The sequence below is a fragment of the Lepidochelys olivacea genome, assembly GCF_965140295.1.
Source record: "Lepidochelys olivacea isolate rLepOli2 genome assembly, chromosome: 6".
NCBI lineage: Eukaryota > Metazoa > Chordata > Testudines > Cheloniidae > Lepidochelys > Lepidochelys olivacea.
Genome location: NC_140416.1, coordinates 96,992,659 through 97,008,147, shown reverse-complemented (window position 1 = coordinate 97,008,147; position 15,489 = coordinate 96,992,659). Strand labels below are relative to the sequence as shown.

General features: G+C 41.6%; 1 protein-coding gene across 1 annotated transcript in view; it reads right to left on the bottom strand.

Moving 5' to 3' along the window:
- Positions 1 to 15,489, bottom strand: part of TDP1 (tyrosyl-DNA phosphodiesterase 1) — a 113,960-nt gene that overhangs the window by 67,285 nt on the left and 31,186 nt on the right. The window contains exon 13 of the mRNA XM_084631324.1: positions 12,123 to 12,230. Coding sequence (XP_084487450.1) covers positions 12,123 to 12,230 — 108 coding nt within the window. The remainder of the gene's footprint in view (positions 1 to 12,122; positions 12,231 to 15,489) is intronic.

Sequence of the window (15,489 nt, the reverse complement as noted above, 5' to 3'; positions counted from 1 at the left end):
GAGAGCCAGGTAAAAAGTAAGCAAACAGCAGGAGAGGCAGTGGTGTGTGGTCCTATGAGGAAGCCAAGAGACAGACAGATCATCTTTTGGACAAAGTTCTCACGGAAACAGCAGACTTGGATTTCTGACTTTTTCCTGTTTGTTTCTACTGTGTTCAGGACTGTCTGTGTGTACATTCTTTTTTAAACAAACAGGATTGCACCAAAGAATGTACCCGAGTCTTATCAATTTTTGCTCCTAACCCAAGCAACCTGTCAAGACACCAAATACTGGCTAACTGCTTGGGCCATGGGGCAACATTATAATTTATTATTTGTATTGTAGTAGTGCCTAGGAGTCCTAATCTTGGACCAGAGTGACATCACTGTAATGATTTATGCTCGACTCACATTCTCAAGATTTTCTTTACAACCATAACAGTTAGCAACATTTATTTTAAATTGAAGCTTATATTCCGAGACAACTCTGTGGTATGGGGTGAATTCCGTAGCACACACTGCAGCACGGAATCACAGAAAGCACAAGGTCCTGATTTGGGGTCTGCAAAGACTAGCTATGACGAATTCTACAACTATTTGAAGGGATAATACTCCCAAGAGGGAGACAAATTATTTAGCATTGTACACGGGTGTATCACTAGAAATCTTTGGAAGAAATTGCGAATAGGACATTTTAGGCTAAATATCAGGAAAAGCTTCCCAACAATGAGATACTGGACTGTTATAGTTTAGTACTCAACACTGCATTTTTTCTGTCTTGCTAAGAGATTTAAATTCCTCTCTTTAATTTGCCAAGTGCTGCTTTAAGAAAGGATAAAATAGTATTTCAACAGGGGATCTTATTACCTAAAGGGCACATCTCAAGACTGAGAAACACATACCGAACAATGAAAACTAAATTATATCCAGCAATTTTTATTTAGAAAATTATATATATCTAGATTTAGACTTGTAAGACCCTCAGATCTGGCTAATTTAAGTAGCACTATTGAACTCCATTACAGTATTTAATAATGTTCAGATATTGTTCTGCTATATAGTACCCAGAGGCACAGCTGATGCCCACACACAGCTTGCTGAATTTGTCCATAACTGCTTAATTAGGGATTAACAACAAAAATTTTAGTTATAAGCTATGGACGCATCAATTAGAAATAACGGAGGAGGAAAAGGACCTCGGAGTATTGGTTGATCATAGGATGACTATGAGCCGCCAATGTGATATGGCCGTGAAAAAAGCTAATGCGGTCTTGGGATGCATCAGGAGAGGTATTTCCAGTAGGGATAAGGAGGTTTTAGTACCGTTATACAAGGCACTGGTGAGACCTCACCTGGAATACTGTGTGCAGTTCTGGTCTCCCATGTTTAAGAAGGATGAATTCAAACTGGAACAGTTACAGAGAAGGGCTACTAGGATGATCCGAGGAATGGAAAACTTGTCTTATGAAAGGAGCTTGACTTGTTTAGCCTAACTAAAAGAAGGTTGAGGTGAGATATGATTGCTCTCTATAAATATATCAGAGGGATAAATACCGGAGAGGGAGAGGAATTATTTAAGCTCAGTACTAATGTGGACACAAGAACAAATGGATATAAACTGGCCACCAGGAAATTTAGACTAGAAATTAGACGAAGGTTTCTAACCATCAGAGGAGTGAAGTTTTGGAATAGCCTTCCAAGGGAAGCAGGGGGGGCAAAAGATCTATCTGGCTTTAAGATTAAACTAGATAAGTTTATGGAGAAGATGGTATGATGGGATAACATGGTTTTGGTAATTAAATATTCATGGTAAATAGGCCCAATGGCCTGTGATGGGATATTAGATGGGGTGGGATCCGAGTTACCCAGGAAAGAATTTTCTGTAGTATCTGGCTGATGAATCTTGCCCATATGCTCAGGGTTTAGCTGATCGCCATATTTGGGGTCGGGAAGGAATTTTCCTCCAGGGCAGATTGGAAGAGGCCCTGGAGGTTTTTCACTTTCCTTGGTGGCATGGGTCACTTGCTGGAGGATTCTCTGCTCCTTGAAGTCTTTAAACTACGATTTGAGGACTTCAATAGCACAGATATAGGTGTGTGAGGTTTTTTGGAGGAGTGGTGGGTGAAATTGTGGCCTGTGTTGTGCAGGACGTCAGACTAGATGATCATAATGGTCCCTTCTGACCTAAATATCTATGAATTAAAATTAGATAACAGTGCAGCCATAACTTATTTAATTCCTTACACCCTTTACAAAGGCACTTCAACAGGAGTCTGAACACTTCGGTGGATAATGCATCTTTCTCACCCATCTGAAAACTATACTAATGTTTTTGCTCAGCCACATTTCTTTGCTCCACAATATATATCCTGCTGATTGCTAGGCAACCATAACAGTTCTACCACATGCATGCAGTCAGTTGTAAACGATAGTGTTTTGTTAGTTACTAACACACACAGATTTCTCATAACTTACCTTGTTTACCAATCACCAATTAGCAATGTTCAGACAAACACTCTTACATCCCAGCTTCTATTCCTACTTGATCCTGAAATGAAATCTTAGCACTGTACTTTTTTAAAAAAAATTTTGCACTAATGTTGTGTTTCCTATCTGAGGATCTCAAAGCACTTGATATGTATTGATTAAGCCTCACAACACCGTTCTGTGGAAGTATACCTAGTATTCAGATGGAGAAACTGCACAGATGTTAAGTGTACAGAGGTTAAGTGATTTGCCCGAAGTCACAGAGCAAGTCAGTGAAAGAGCCAGGATTACATCTCAGGTGTCCTTATAGGCGACAAACTCAATTTCATTTGCCACATGATAGCGTGGGTTATAGATCCATTAATGAAGCAAACTCAAATAGGAAGAAGCCCTTATTGAACAACAGCATCATCATCTAGCTCTTATACAATGCTTTTCATCTATAGAACTCAAACTGCTTTACAGAAGAGGTCAGTACTATATCATTCTCTCCATTTTACAGATGGAGAACCTGAAGCACAGAGAGATATAGACACTCAAATCCATGATAAAGCCCTCCTAGGGCTACAGTCATTCAAAGCTATGTTTAATGGGTTTTAAACGGTACCTAATTATGGACCGGACAGCCAGCAGAGTAAGTTCTATTTATTGATTTCTCCTATTGCTCTCATGGACCCCAAAAGTCACTTCATCCAAATATTCATTTTTAAACATGTGTGGTCCTGGATGGAGGACTAGTCATGCAATAGCAGACCAACCCTGTCAGATAAAAACATCCAAAGATACAGTAACTAAGTTACTGTGCTGGTTGGGTCTGCATTTGGGGCACATCAACCAATATCAACAGACAGCCCCTAGAGGATGTGGATTCCTGCCTGGGGAAAGAAAGTGTTTTGGAGTTTACAGCATGAGAGGAATTGCTTCTGTACCCTCTTCCAGTAATATATACATGTTCTGTTTACTGAGCTCCTGGGTCTCGACCTCTTTGTGCTGATCCACCAAAAAGGCGATGATGAGGTCATGCAACACTACAATGCTATGTTGATAGCCATAGCCTTGAGTCAGAAAGGGATAAATAGTGCCACTGCTGTAGTAAGATGAGGCCCTGAAACATAAATCCTTGTATCAGAGGCCCGGTACTAAGGCCTGAACCAAAGTAATGGTCAAGGCTTTGTTAACATAAAGCAAAGTTAAGCTGCGAGCAAGAGACAGGCCCTGTCCAGAGTCTGGCAAGGAAAGGGCTGATGTTGCAAACACACACATACCTAAAAGGTACTGGACACTAAAGATATAAATATGTGCCAGGATGGTACCAAGAACACTCTGATACTAGTACATTCCACACAGATAACAAGGAACATGCTGACCCATCCCAAAGACAGGGTCAAAAGGATATGTTGGATAGAGTTGTTTTGTTCAAACCAATATGTACCAGCTGAGAGGCGGCACCCTAATACGTAGAGGGGTTGTACCTCGATACATCAGTAGTGAGGTGTAACTTGTTCGTACCTGCGTATAAGAATGCACCCCTGAGGAATTGGCTTTGTCTGGCCTAGGGGGCAGTGGTAAATCCCGCCACTGACTGAGCCGGTCCATTGATAGGGAGCATATATGTACTAGCAGAACTGTAGACATCTGATCCGCGGAGCTAGAGACTGTGTTTCGTTTGGAGTCTGTGGTCATTGAGCGGTTTGCTCAAGATCTGATGTGCCAGCTATCTGCGCAGAGCTGGGACAGCACACAGGGAGAACACACGTAGCCGACTGTTAACAACATTGGATAGAGCAGAGCACCATACACAGGTGACACCTGACAACTGCCATACTCTTGGTTATCTTTTGAGATACCCTGAGGAGCAATAGAAAAGGTGGGAGGACATATAGCAGGTACCTTGCCTATATTTGCAAGATGCCATTCACTATTTTACATGTGAGGTCCTGCCACATGAGCCACAGGGCACTTTACACTCCTGAGGGAATTCTGTGCCATGCAGAAATCAATGTGTGTGCAGAATTTCCCTTTTCCCTCCCACAGAAATGGGCTCCAGAGACGTTAGCCACCACTAGGGGCTGCTGGACCTGGCAGAGCCCAGCTTGCAAATAGAAAACAAGGCCGGGGGGAGGGGGAGGGGAAGGAGGAAACTGGAAGGCTCCCAGCAGCTGGAGTTCCCAGCACTCCCTAAAGCAAAGAGGTGGTAGTGAGCAGAAAACTCCATGCAAGCCCGGGGCTCAGCACTGGGCTGTTTCTCCCTGGCCTCTGGGAGGTAAGGGGTGTGGGTGTCTGGGCCGGGGAGGGGAGGGGGCAGGGAGAGAGAGTCTAACTGCACATAGGGCTGGTTGGGAGACCTGCAGATAGCTCTGAAGCAACAGAGGCCTGATACTGGCGCCGCAAGTGTTCTAGTTATCACTTGCGACAAGGAGTTTTCTTCTGTAGTATTTCACAGACTGCTTCAATTTTCCACATGACCTCTATTCCTTTCTATAAAAAGAAAAAAGGAGTACTAGTGGCACCTTAGAGGCTAACCAATTTATTTATTAGTCTCTAAGGTGCCACAAGTACTCCTTTTCTTTTTGCGAATACAGTCTAACATGGCTGCTACTCTGAATCCTTTCTATAGCGTCTGACAGGAGTCAGGATGCAAGACAACTTTTTTGATGACTGAACAGTCTTAGCTTTCCATTAATCACTAAAATAGCTGGGAATTGATTTGTATGAGCATCTGATCTCAGAGACCAAAGCCCCATATACTTGCATGAAACCAATCTGAATCCCGTTCCCTTTAACCCCTTCCTTTCCAGGGACAAGACCTCAGGTCTTGTGATTTTTAGGTTGAGAGGAACCACACATGTAGTACAGGTCACTCATGTTAGCAATGCTTGTGAAATCATGTGCAGGCACGTCGAGTGTCAGATGACAGTTCATAAATTATTTTTGTTGCCCTGATACCTCCTGAGTTTTTAGGTCCAAAGGAGGGGGCCGAAATGATGCCTGCTGGGACTTGGATGCCTGTGAGGAGGCCACTCTTTCAGATAAAAAGTTTACCCTGTTTAGAAATGCTGATTCCCTGACCACAAGGGAAAATATCTCTATTAAAGATAAATGTGGCTATCAGATTAAATTCTGACTGGTGCACACTGAGGAACCATCTGGCCTTATAAAACAGAGGCCAGGATCTTTTCTGCATTCCTCTCCCATGCTGTACTTTATGAAGGTGAGCAAGGGAACCAGGCACTAATTTTCTTATTCATTTATTTCCCCTTTTGGAGTTTGTCCCCACAACCCCGCTTCAGAGGGAGGAGTAAAATTGGACTCAGAGACTGCTGCAAATATACTTCAAGTGGCAATCTTCAAAGTGCCTGGGCTTATTTGTCTTCTCTTCCCCAGGTGGGTCCTTTCTGGGTCTCCAGGATGAGCTCGATCCCCTTTTCATTGTATAAGATCTATGTGTGCCACCATAGGGACCCCAGTAGGGATGAGGAAGAGGGAGGCTGCTGTGAAATGGACCATAGGCCTCAGTCTAGCCCTGGCAACGTTCATGCTGTGTCCGGTACCTTCCATCCACAACCCGAAGGGAAGGGAAGGAGATGGCTCAGTTCTGTGATCAGAGATGTGGCTGCTGGGGCAGGCTAGAGAGACTCGGGCATTATCTTCCATTTGGTGCACTGCCCTTCTGGCGTCACTCCCCTCATGGTATAGAGTGAAAGTGAGCTGTCTTCCCTGGAGCCAGCTCTTTTCCAATCCTGTCTGCTTCCTTCCTGCTCTCAAGGTGCGCTTGTCCTGACTGGACTGCAAGGAAAACTCTGTTCTGCCCACAGAGCCAGCCAAGCTCCCCAACAAAACATTTGATGGGGAAGAAGTTGAGCCTACACTGCAGATGGGAGGTGTAATTTCCAGCTTGGGCAGAAAACACATGCCAGTGCTACACTAGCCCATGCACTAAAAATAATAGTGTGGCTGTGGAGGCTTGGCTTAGCTACAGTCACACCCAATCTGCTGGGTACCTGCCCGCACCACCAGGGCCACATTGCTCTGCTTGAGCTAGAAAGCTAAAAGTAGCAATCATGTGTACATCTACCTGAGCTGGGAAAGACTCCTCCCAGCTGCAGTGCAGATATACCCATGAACCCTTCCTTTTGCCTCTGACTTTTCTCAGCCTCGTTTGCTCCTTGAAAATTGCAGGGATAACAACTGCTGCAAATGCCTCCAAAGAGGAAGTGGAGCTGAAGAGACAATCTCTCCAGAAACCAACTGCAATTTTGGGGCATGGCTGGGAATTAGCCCTGGTCTACACCAGGGTGGGGTGGGGGGGGGGCGTGGTGGTGTCATCGATGTAAGGTATGCAACTTCAGCTACAAGAATAGCATAGCTGAAGTCGACGTACCTAGATCGACTTACCACGGCACCTTCACGGCGGTGAGTCAACTGCTGCCGCTCCCCTGTCGACTCCACTTGCGCCTCTCATGGTGCTGGAGTTCCAGAGTCAGCAGGAGAGCGCTTGGGGATCGATTTATCGCATCTAGATGAGACGCAATAAATCTACCCCCAATATATCGATCGCTACCTGCCGATCCGGAGGGTAGTATAGACCTACCCTTAGACATTGAGCTAAATTGTCAATCTAAAACATTGAAATAAATCCTCATTCTAGTTGTACACATCACAAAGATAAACAACTGAATAAGATTAGCTGCCTCCAGAGATGTCCAGGATTAGAACAGGAGGTGGGGTGTATGTCAGGACTGAATTGCAACGGCAGAGCTGTGTGGGAATTTTACACAGCCATGGATTGCACTACGAGAGGTTCAAACTAATGCCATTATTCAGAAGTACCCACAAATTTAGAAAAAAATAGAGCAATCAACAGTCAAACCAGAGTCTAGATCTAGCTACAGATTTGACAGGACTGAAAGAGAATGCAAAGTCACTCCTAGGTTCTATACCACATTAATAAGTATTTACACAGCAATAATCCATTTGGGATTCATAAAACTAAGGTTTCAGAGTAACAGCCGTGTTAGTCTGTATTCGCAAAAAGAAAAGGAGTACTTGTGGCACCTTAGAGACTAACCAATTTATTAGAGCATAAGCTTTCGTGAGCTACAGCTCACTTCATCAGATGCATATCATGGAAACTGCAGCAGGCTTTATATATACACAGAGAATATGAAACAATACCTCCTCCCACCCCACTGTCCTGCTGGTAATAGCTTATCTAAAGTGATCATCAGGTGGGCCATTTCCAGCACAAATCCAGGTTTTCTCACCCTCCACCCCCCCCCCCACAAATTCACTCTCCTGCTGGTGATAGCCCATCCAAAGTGACAACTCTTTACACAATGTGCATGACCATCAAGGGCCCAACTTGATTGTCATGCACATTGTGTAAAGAGTTGTCACTTTGGATGGGCTATCACCAGCAGGAGAGTGAATTTGTGGGGGGGGGGGGGTGGAGGGTGAGAAAACCTGGATTTGTGCTGGAAATGGCCCACCTGATGATCACTTTAGATAAGCTATTACCAGCAGGACAGTGGGGTGGGAGGAGGTATTGTTTCATATTCTCTGTGTATATATAAAGCCTGCTGCAGTTTCCACGATATGCATCTGAGGAAGTGAGCTGTAGCTCACGAAAGCTTATGCTCTAATAAATTGGTTAGTCTCTAAGGTGCCACAAGTACTCCTTTTCTTTCATAAAACTAAGGGACTTTCTATATTGCTGTACAATATGTAACATTCCATTTTCAGCTGGAGAGAAACAAAAAACCAATACAATTAAAGTACTCAATTAAAATGAGATTCATTCAAAGGGCAGGGTTTCTCTACGGAATTTTTCACTGCCCAGTGATGCAGTAGCTATGGCAACTATGCAACACAAAGCCTCCGAAAACATACTGTAGTGGGAGTCAGAGACTAGATAAGTTTTTTGCATAAACTATTGCATATGGAGTGGTGAATTCATGCAATTCCTTTAATGAAAGATGAATGAATAAATAAAGAACTCAGAATATTTTCTTATCATAGAGCTGAACTATCATTACTTCTCAACACAAATCACTGAAATTTTTAAAAAAGGCAGTTAGAGACTCCAAGAGTTTAATAGCCTCCCTTTATCTGTGAATGAGATGGCTGACTTTTCATGGTCATCAGGCAGAAAATAATAAACTCTCAGAGTAGAAGTTACATGAGCTCATGGCTTAAACAGCCATTTGCCATTTTAAGATTAAGAGTTCTTCAGCAAGTGTTCTTGCATAAATCAGATGCAAGTTGTTGGTGCAGAAATGAGAAGAAACCTGTTAGGGCTATCTAGTCCATCTCTCTGCTAGTGCAGGATTGTTCCCAACAGTGCATTTTGTAGTTCTTTGGCCAGTTTGCTTTTGAAGTCCAAAATGTTGCAGCTTTCATCACTTCCATTGGGAGAGCTTAACAGACATCTCACCATCCAAGGAAGAAAAATAAACCCCCAAAGCCCACCCTGGATCAACATTAAGAAGGGTTTCTAGCAACTCTGACTATAGATCATGAAAGAATTAAATACAATGAACTAGAAAATTTGAGCTCTGCTCCTAATTCATGTGACTTTGGACAAGTCATTTAGCATCTGTTTTCCCATCTGTAAACTGGAGATAATACTCACCTTCAGGGGTGTTGTGAAGTTTAATGTTTGTAAATTGTAAATAGGAGATGCTACAGAAGAACAAAGTATTATTATTAGGTCTGGGATTTTTGACAACTTCAGCATATGCTCATATACCACCAATTGCTTTCCTAGATAAGTCAAAAATTTGTTCTGAGCAGCAGGGCAGCCTATTTTTATGTTAACAGAAATTATTTACTTGTGATAAGGGTCATCTGTTCAAGAAGATAGAAGTAATTGAAACAAACTGGAAAGACAAAAGCTTGGGTGGGAGACTTCCATGCAATTCATCAGGTGAACTACGTACACAAGGGAAAAAAAAAAAAAGACTCTCAGCTCTAGCCACCACAAAAAAAGCAAGTGCTGACTTCAGAATGTCCCTGGGTGATGATACCTAGTGCACAGACCGTTGCACTTAACATTTGCAAAACCTTGTACAAACATTACAACAGGATGCTTCTGTTCAGGCAAGAAATTCAGCACAAAATTCTGCCTCTCCTCCCACTGAGTTAAATAAGTTACTGTATTTCTTTTCACATTTTCCACTGACAATACTTTGGATATTGGTCATTCTATGGATCAAAGCCTTGGTGAAATGAAGGCCCATAACATGCATAGTTCATACCCCAGATATAAAGCTAACTCACAGCTGCTTCTCATTCTGATCATTAAAATAATAATACATAGCTCTTAATAGTCTTCTTGTTACGTTGTTCACCTCACCCCTCCCTCATCTGTTTACTGCCTCCACCTGTTATCTTAGATTCCAAGTTCTTTAGGGCAGGGATAATCTTCTTGTTATATGTTTATACAGTGCCTAGCACAATGGGTCTCCAACCTGGATTGGGACCTCTATATGCTACCACAATACAAATGATATTTAACATCAGAGGAGCCCTGCATCATTATTTAGCATGTTAGAGTCTGTCAAACCAGACCACCTGTCTCATGGAGAGGAGAAGCTGGGCTTTTACAGAAGAGGGTGAAAAGAGACACTAGCTCCTCTGCGCATCCTAGTCACCTAGCCATTTTTACCAGTCTGGATAGAGGCAGAAAAATACAGCTGCAGCAGAATTGTTTCTATACAGATTAAAATTTACCTATGAGAGGCATCAGTGGCTCTTTAAGTGGCCCACCTTGATTATCATGCACATTGTAGGGAGAGTGGTCACTTTTGATAAGCTATTACCAGCAGGAGAGTGAGTTTGTGTGTGTGGTTTTTGGAGGGGGGTGAGGCAGTGAGAGAACCTGGATTTGTGCTGGAAATGACCCACCTTGATTATCATACACATTGTGAAGAGAGTGGTCACTTTGGATAAGCTATTACCAGCAGGACAGTGGGGTGGGAGGAGGTATTGTTTCATGGTCTCTGTGTGTATATAATGTCTACTGCAGTTTCCACGGTATGCATCCGATGAAGTGAGCTGTAGCTCACGAAAGCTCATGCTCAAATAAATTGGTTAGTCTCTAAGGTGCCACAAGTACTCCTTTTCTTTTTGCAAAGACAGACTAACACGGCTGTTACTCTGAAATCTTTAAGGCAAGTGATTTTTCATTTAATTAAATGGTAACACAACAAAAATGAGTTGTTGACATTTAAATTTCCAAAAATGTGTGATTGTACGATGCCTACCACAATGGAGTATCACTCTTGGTTGGCCCTTTGGCACTATTGTAATAAGCATGAATAATAATAAATATGTTTATAGGAAAGTATCATGGATGTACACCATAGCAATGAATTTATTCTATTAACTTGTATATAGGCCTACAAATTGTTCAAGGGATTGTTTCAAACATTTCTAGCATCCCTTCTAGACATCTTTTTTTACATGGTACTTTGATTTAATATATTTTTTGTGACAAAATGTGTTTGCATAGTCAGTCTTAAATATTTCAAAGCATCTCTTATGCACCTAAGTTGTCACAAGGTGCAATTTACTGATTTTTAGTACTTAAACACTTACTAAAAAAAAAAAAAAAAAAAAAGTGAGTGGTGATTCATTCATTCATTTCTGCTCTTTGGGCCTGATCCTGTTTCTACCCAATAGCAACAACAAAACTCTTACTGAACTCAGTGAGAACAGATTTATGAGAGATTACGAAAAGTCTTCCATAAATGCACAGAAGAAACCTTAAATGGATCAAAACAAGGTGGACTCTATCTACAACTTTTCATATTATTGCTTTTCTAAATACCAAAAAGATTATAAAGATAGTTGACCTGGCCCTAAGAAAAATGAAATCTCCATACATTAAAGATTAGCTTTAATTATAGATATATGGATTCCAAGGCCTGAAGGGACAATTATAATCATCTAGTCTGACTTCCTATATAATACAGGCCACAGAACTTCCCACATCAAATGCCTAGAACCTATCTTGATTTAAAAATTGCCAGTGCTGGAGAATCTGCCATGACTCTTGGTAAATTGGTCCAACGGTTAATTACTCTTGCTGTTTAAAAATGTACATCTTATTTCTAGTCTAAATTTGTCTAGCTTTGACTTCCAATCACTGGATCATGTTATACCTTTCTCTGCTAGATGGAAGAGCCCATTATTAAATATTTGTTCCCCATGTAGGCACTTATAGTAATCAAGTCACCCCTTAATCTTCTCTTTGTTAAGCTAAATAGACTGAGTTCTTTGAGTCCACCACTGTGAGGCATGTTTTCTAATCCTTTAATCATTCTTGATGGTTTTCTCTGAACCCTCTCCAATTTATCAACATCCTTCTTGAACTGTGGACACCAGAATGGGACACAGTATTCCTGAAGCCTGCCAAATACAGAGGTAAAATAACTTCCCTACTCCTACTGGAGATTCCTCTGTATATGAGCCCAAGAACTGCATAAGCCCTTTTGGCCACAGGGTCACACTGGGAGGTCACATTCAACTGATTATCTACCACAACCCCCAAATCTTTTTCCAGAGTTATTGCTTCCCAAGACAGAAAGTCCTCCATCATGTAAATATGGTCTGCAGCCTTTGTTCGCAGGAATTAGGAATGTATAGTTCATTTACCTTGTAACTAAAAACCACGCAATCTTCTGGAAGTCAGGAGATGGCCTCATGTAAGTCTTAATGTGAGGCATAGCATGGCTGCGGCCTGAGGTTTCTGCTGACCATTTGCTGCAAAACAAAAACAAAAAAAAGGAATTTACTTCAAATAAGCAGCTTTAGTTTTGTAGCTCCCAAAGTCACTGTACCATATAACAAGTAAGTAATTCCGTACGTATATTGGGCACGTGGCTGCAGCAGTCCAAGTTTGATATATATATTCTTACTTACCTTGCTATACTTAACATTCATGTTACTGAAAACAAATAATATGAAATCTTTCAATTACGCATCTAGATATTGCTTAAAGCCCATCGCACACCACAGTTGGAAGTCAGGCCATATTTACATATTACAAAGGATATATATTTATATAAACAAATTTCTTGTGTGCCCCAGGATGCCTTGAGGAAACATTCCATTCTTCCATCCTAGTTATCCACCACCAAACACTTTAAGAACAGATTCCAAACTTCCAGCCAAGTAGAAGAGGATAGTGTGCTCTTTGGAACTAGTAAATGACTTATTCAATCAGGAGTTCATTAACAGTACTGTTCATTTCTTTGGCATGTTCCAAGATTATCACAAAGCACATTACAAAACGTTAGTGAATTATGTCTCCACAATCCTGTTAAGTAGGGCAAACATTATCTCCATTTTAATCAGTGGTGAAATGAAGGCAGAATGAGATTAAGTAATTCTCCCAAAGTTACCCAAGGTGTTTATGGTAGAGTCAGGAATGAAACCCAGATCTCCTGACTTCTGTTCCTCTGCCATAATCTAAAAGACCATCCTTCCTGTTGTCCACTGAGCTAATATTTAACCTTTTGAGTGATCACTTATGTCCACTTTCCTTCTGCCTTTCAACATACAAACTAATTACTGTATTTTAACAAGAGGAACATCAATTATCTTCCATTTAAGCACCAGAATCATCTAACTACAGTAAATCTATTTAACAGTCCAAGAGACTAGATACATAGTGGCTTTTCTCCAAACATAAATAACTAGAGCTATCAAAATTGGAAATGTATTGTTATGACTAAGAATTTCCTTTGATAGGGCCACACAGATTTGGGGAGGGGGGGAAGAGGGGGTAGACAGGAAGGAAGAGGAAGGAGAAAAGTCAAATTCCCCACTCAGTTTTTTTTTTTTAATACTTATTTTTCAAGTCACATTAAAAAAAAAAAGTCACTGGAGAGTACAGTAACATGGAAAGGGAGATTGGAAAGAGGAGTTTAAAAAGTATGCTGTCAACCTAAATATATTACATAATATATGTGACAGGGTCGGGCCGGATGGCTATAGGAGAGTAACAGAAGGCAGATATATCAGCCCCAGGCTAAGTAGGTCTCTTTTCCCTGGGTAAGGTAACAGGGAACATTCCAGAACAATCAGGAACCTTCTGGAGACAATTAAGACAGACAGGCTGATTAGAACACCTGCAGCCAATCAGGAAGCTGCTAGAATCAATTAAGGCAGGCTAATCAGGGCACCTGGGTTTAAAAAGGAGCTCACTTCAGTTTGTGGTGTGCATGTGTGAGGAGCTGGGAGCAAGAGGCGCTAGGAGCTGAGAGTAAGAACGCATACTGTTGGAGGACTGAGGAGTACAAGCATTATCAGACACCAGGAGGAAGGTCCTATGGTGAGGATAAAGAAGGTGTTGGGAAGAGGCAATGGGGAAGTATGCTAGGGAGTTGTAGCTGTCGCACAGCTGTTCCAGGAGGCACTCTAGACAGCTGTATTCCACAGGTCCCTGGGCTGGAACTCAGAGTAGAGGGCAGGCCCGGGTTCCCCCCAAACCTCCCAACTCCTGGTCAGACACAGGAGGAGTTGACCTGGACTGTGGGTTCATGAAAACGGCAAAACTAAGGGCTGCCGTGAAGCTCCAAGGTAAGCAAATCCGCCAATAAGCGCAAGACCCACCAAGGTAGGAGGAACTTTGTCACACAAGGGAGAAAAGCATTTTTAAAAATTGGGTAACAGAACTGTAAAACCAAAGAAATTGACAAGAGACTCTGGGCAGATGCAGTATCTGTGTAACTCATGTTTGAAATGGACTAGATTTCAAGTTGACAGTGTGGTTTTTTGGCGTATTTTTAAATGTAAGCCCCAGTGTTGGTTTAATTCTAAACCTGACTACAGATGATTGGGGGGGGGGGGGGAGGGAAATCATTCTTTGGCAGCAAGGTTAAAAAGGAAGAAAAGACAGAGCACATTTCAATATAACAACAACTTGAGGGTTACTTTGTTAAATATCTTTGGTGATATAAACACATCTGCATCAGAATTTAGTTAGCCCTGAATATGGTTCAAGGCTGATCCTGTGCCACCGTAACAACCTCAGACCTGTTCGATGTGCTAAGGGTTAAATAAGGAAAGTTGAAAGGGACTAGCTTTGAGAGATTATTATAATATAAAACCACAGCTTGAAGTAATTATTTTGTTGAAAGTTAAAAAAAATTGTGTTAAGGTGTGAACTGAAGGCTGAGGCATGCATGGCATGGGGAGGAAGAAACTTTGTGTGAACTGGTAATTTAAGTGAGTAGCAGTTTAATTTCAAACTGGAAACTTATTCCTCCTGTCACTTTTGCCAATACTTTATCACAGTTTCCTTTTATCTTGATTTTACAACATTTAACAGCCCATTGCTCAATTATATTATGACCCCACCTCTGTAGGGGAACACTTGTTTCATTTGGCAGTCTGCTATTCACACAGTCTTTAAAGGACATGTGTCTCAATTATATACAGCATCAACAAAGTATAAATTAAACAGCTATTTTAGCAGCCTGCCAAAATCATCACTGCTGCATTAAAACGGGGTAGACTTCCTCACCACCACAACCCCAGGCATTCTTTAAAATTTCAATCAATACACAGCTCCTTCAAAACAACCCTAGAACAGAAGACATACTTACTTCCTACACTAACCAGCTATTCCATCTTAGTACCATTCAAGAATGATTTCTTACAATATATTCTGGAGTATCCAGTCCAGTCTTACATGATTGGAGAATTGGGGCTTCCACCACATCTCCTGGGAGACTATTACTCAAACAGACTTTAGCCTCCCCCCCCCCTTTGCTCAGTTTCATTTCACTGCTTTTAGACACACTCCTGCACTGTTCTAAATAATTCTTCCTCCTACTTAATGCTTATGATCTTTTTTCAGAAGAATTGTAGACTGTTAGAAGTCTTTTGAGATTCACCTGCTTTTTTCCATGCCTGCAGATTTTAATAGCATATCCATTTGCTCCATACTCACTAGGGGTGAGATTTTAAATGACTAAGGAGTACAAGTTGAAAGTCAACTGGACTTGTGCTCCTA